Source organism: Penaeus vannamei, unplaced genomic scaffold (genome assembly GCF_042767895.1).
Source record: "Penaeus vannamei isolate JL-2024 unplaced genomic scaffold, ASM4276789v1 unanchor5372, whole genome shotgun sequence".
Taxonomy (NCBI): Eukaryota; Metazoa; Arthropoda; class Malacostraca; order Decapoda; family Penaeidae; genus Penaeus; species Penaeus vannamei.
Genome location: NW_027218350.1, coordinates 7,501 through 10,000, shown reverse-complemented (window position 1 = coordinate 10,000; position 2,500 = coordinate 7,501). Strand labels below are relative to the sequence as shown.

Sequence of the window (2,500 nt, the reverse complement as noted above, 5' to 3'; positions counted from 1 at the left end):
TTATTTATTTATTTATTTTGTTTATTATTATTCTTTATTTATTTATTTTGTTTATTATTATTATTTATTTATTTATTTATTTATTTATTTATCTTTTTCTTTGTTTCTTTCTTTTTTCTTTTTCTTTCTTTCTTTTTTTTTTCTTTTTTCTTTCTTTTTTTGATATTTGAATTTCTCTGGAAATTTCTTATCATTCCTGAAATTTTTATTTACCTTTTTTATATTTAATTTTTTTCAATCTTTTACGTTCTTTTTATTAAACTTTTCTATTTTTTTAAATGTTTTTTTCATTTTTTTTTTTTTTTCTTTCTTTCTTTCTTTCTTTTTCTTTTTCTTTCTCTCTTCCCAGAATCATTATGCTTGTCTCCATTCCATTCCCTTTCATTTTTTTTTTCCCCTTTTTCTATTCATTGTTTTTTTTATTTTCTGTCTTCATTTTATTTTATTTTATTTATTTTATTTTTTTAAACTTTTTTTTTTTTTTTTTGTTTTCAATTGTCATTTACTTTTTTTATTTTTTCAGTTGTCATTTAACTTTTTTTTTTTTTTTTTTTTTCAATCGTCATTTACTTTTTTTATTTTTTCAGTTGTCATTTAACTTTTTTTTTTTTTTTTTTTTTTTTTTTCAATCGTCATTTCCTTTTTTTATTTTTTCAGTTGTCAGTTAACTTTTTTTTTTTTTTTCAATCATTTACTTTTTTTTATTTTTTCAGTTGTCAGTTAACTTTTTTTTTCAATCATTTACTTTTTTTTTTTTTTTTTTTTTTTTTCAATCATTTCCTTTTTTTATTTTTTTTAGTTTTTTTACTTTTTTTTTTTTTTTTTTTTTTTTTTATTTTTTTTTTTTTTTTCAGTTGTCAGTTTTTTTTTTTTTTTTTTTTCAATCATTTACTTTTTTTTTTTTTCAGTTGTCAGTTAAATTTTTTTTTCAATCATTTATTTATTTATTTATTTTTTTCAATCATTTATTTATTTTTTTTTTTTTCAATCATCTACTTTTTTTTATTTTTTCAGTTGTCATTTAACTTTTTTTTTCAATCATTTATTTATTTTTTTTTTTTTTTTTCAATCATTTTTTTTTTTTTTTTTTTTTTCAATCATTTATTATTATTATTATTTTTTTTCAATCTTCTACATTCTCTCCCCCGCAGCGTTGGCCATGAAGGACCACATTAGCGTGAAGTGGCAACCTCCGGAGCTTCAGAACGTGATGGTGCGCGGCTACACCATCGGCTGGGGGAAGGGCATCCCCGACGTCTACTCCAAGATCGTCGACAGCAAGCAGAGGAGTTACGTCATCGAAGGTTTGGTCGTAGAAATCGTAAAAGGGGTTGTGGGCTGTAATTTGGGGGGAGGGAGGGGGAGACTGTCAGTTAAAAGTGGGGGAGGGACGGAAGTTTGGTTGGGGAGAGTTCTCATTGGCCCAAAGGTTAAATAAAGCTTTTTTGGGAGGTTTCAAGATGGGGGGGGGGGGAATTTTTCTGATGCGTAGAATGTTAGTTGGGAGAGAGGGAGGGGGTGTCGGGGAAATCTGTCATCTGAAATGCTTTTATTGTATCTATTTTCAACGGTGCGATTCATAGTTGGTCAAATACGTCTCTGACGCTGTTTGGATATTCAGTCTCGTTAAACCTTTTCTCCATTTGTCACCGTTTTAAGTCTCGAAGGAATGAGGTAGCCTGAGTTATCCTCAACCCTATGTTAGTAAGTCACCAATTTGGCTCGCACATCACACGTGATGCTTGGGTACATTAAACCCGATGCTCCTGGAGATGGCATGTACAGACAGGCCATGCCCACTGTGAGTTTAGTTGATTAGTTGTTTAGACACATAGGTGGCTCTGCAGTTCAGTTACAAATACTACCTCCGGCACCTATTTACCCTTTTCCTTCATTTATGGAAATATTCTCGTTTGCCTTGGGGTTAGTAATGCTAATGACATCAACATAACTATTGTGGCTATAATGAAAATGAAGCATCGATATTGATAACACTGGTGAAAAACACACGGAGAAAAAATCCCACGAAACTCAAGGAATGGGGAAATAAGGGCTATTAATTCCGCAAAAGGAAAAGGAATTGAGCTCTGCATTTTTCCGGCAGCAAGGGGTTGACGTTGTTATCAGCATTGTCAATATTTGAACCGATGTTGTTATTTACTCACTTCCCTTACTTCCCAGAACCCAACGCAGAATATGTCATCAGCTTACGGGCGTTCAACAGTGTGGGTGACGGACAGCCAGTCTACGAACAGGTCCGCACGCGCCCCCCCGAACCCCCTTCTGCCCCCACTCTCACCCCCCCAGTTGGTCTGAAGGCGGAGGTTCTCACTCCCTTCACCGTCGCACTGCAGTGGACGGATACGACACTTAATAGGAATCAGGTATAGTAGCGGTTTCCATGTTTCATTATCAGTTTCATCATGTTTCAATAAGATTTCACAAAGTAGCGGTTTCCATGTTTCATCACCAGTTAAATCATCAATTTCATTATCAGTTT

General features: G+C 32.0%; 1 protein-coding gene across 1 annotated transcript in view; it reads left to right on the top strand.

Annotated features, from left to right (window-relative positions):
- The window catches only part of LOC138861434 (neogenin-like), a gene marked incomplete at both ends in the record, with an annotated part of 15,298 nt that overhangs the window by 11,025 nt on the left and 1,773 nt on the right, over window positions 1-2,500 (top strand). Inside the window, 2 exon segments of the mRNA XM_070120522.1 lie at window positions 1,152-1,308; window positions 2,180-2,384. Of these exon segments, the coding sequence (XP_069976623.1) occupies window positions 1,152-1,308; window positions 2,180-2,384 (362 nt within the window).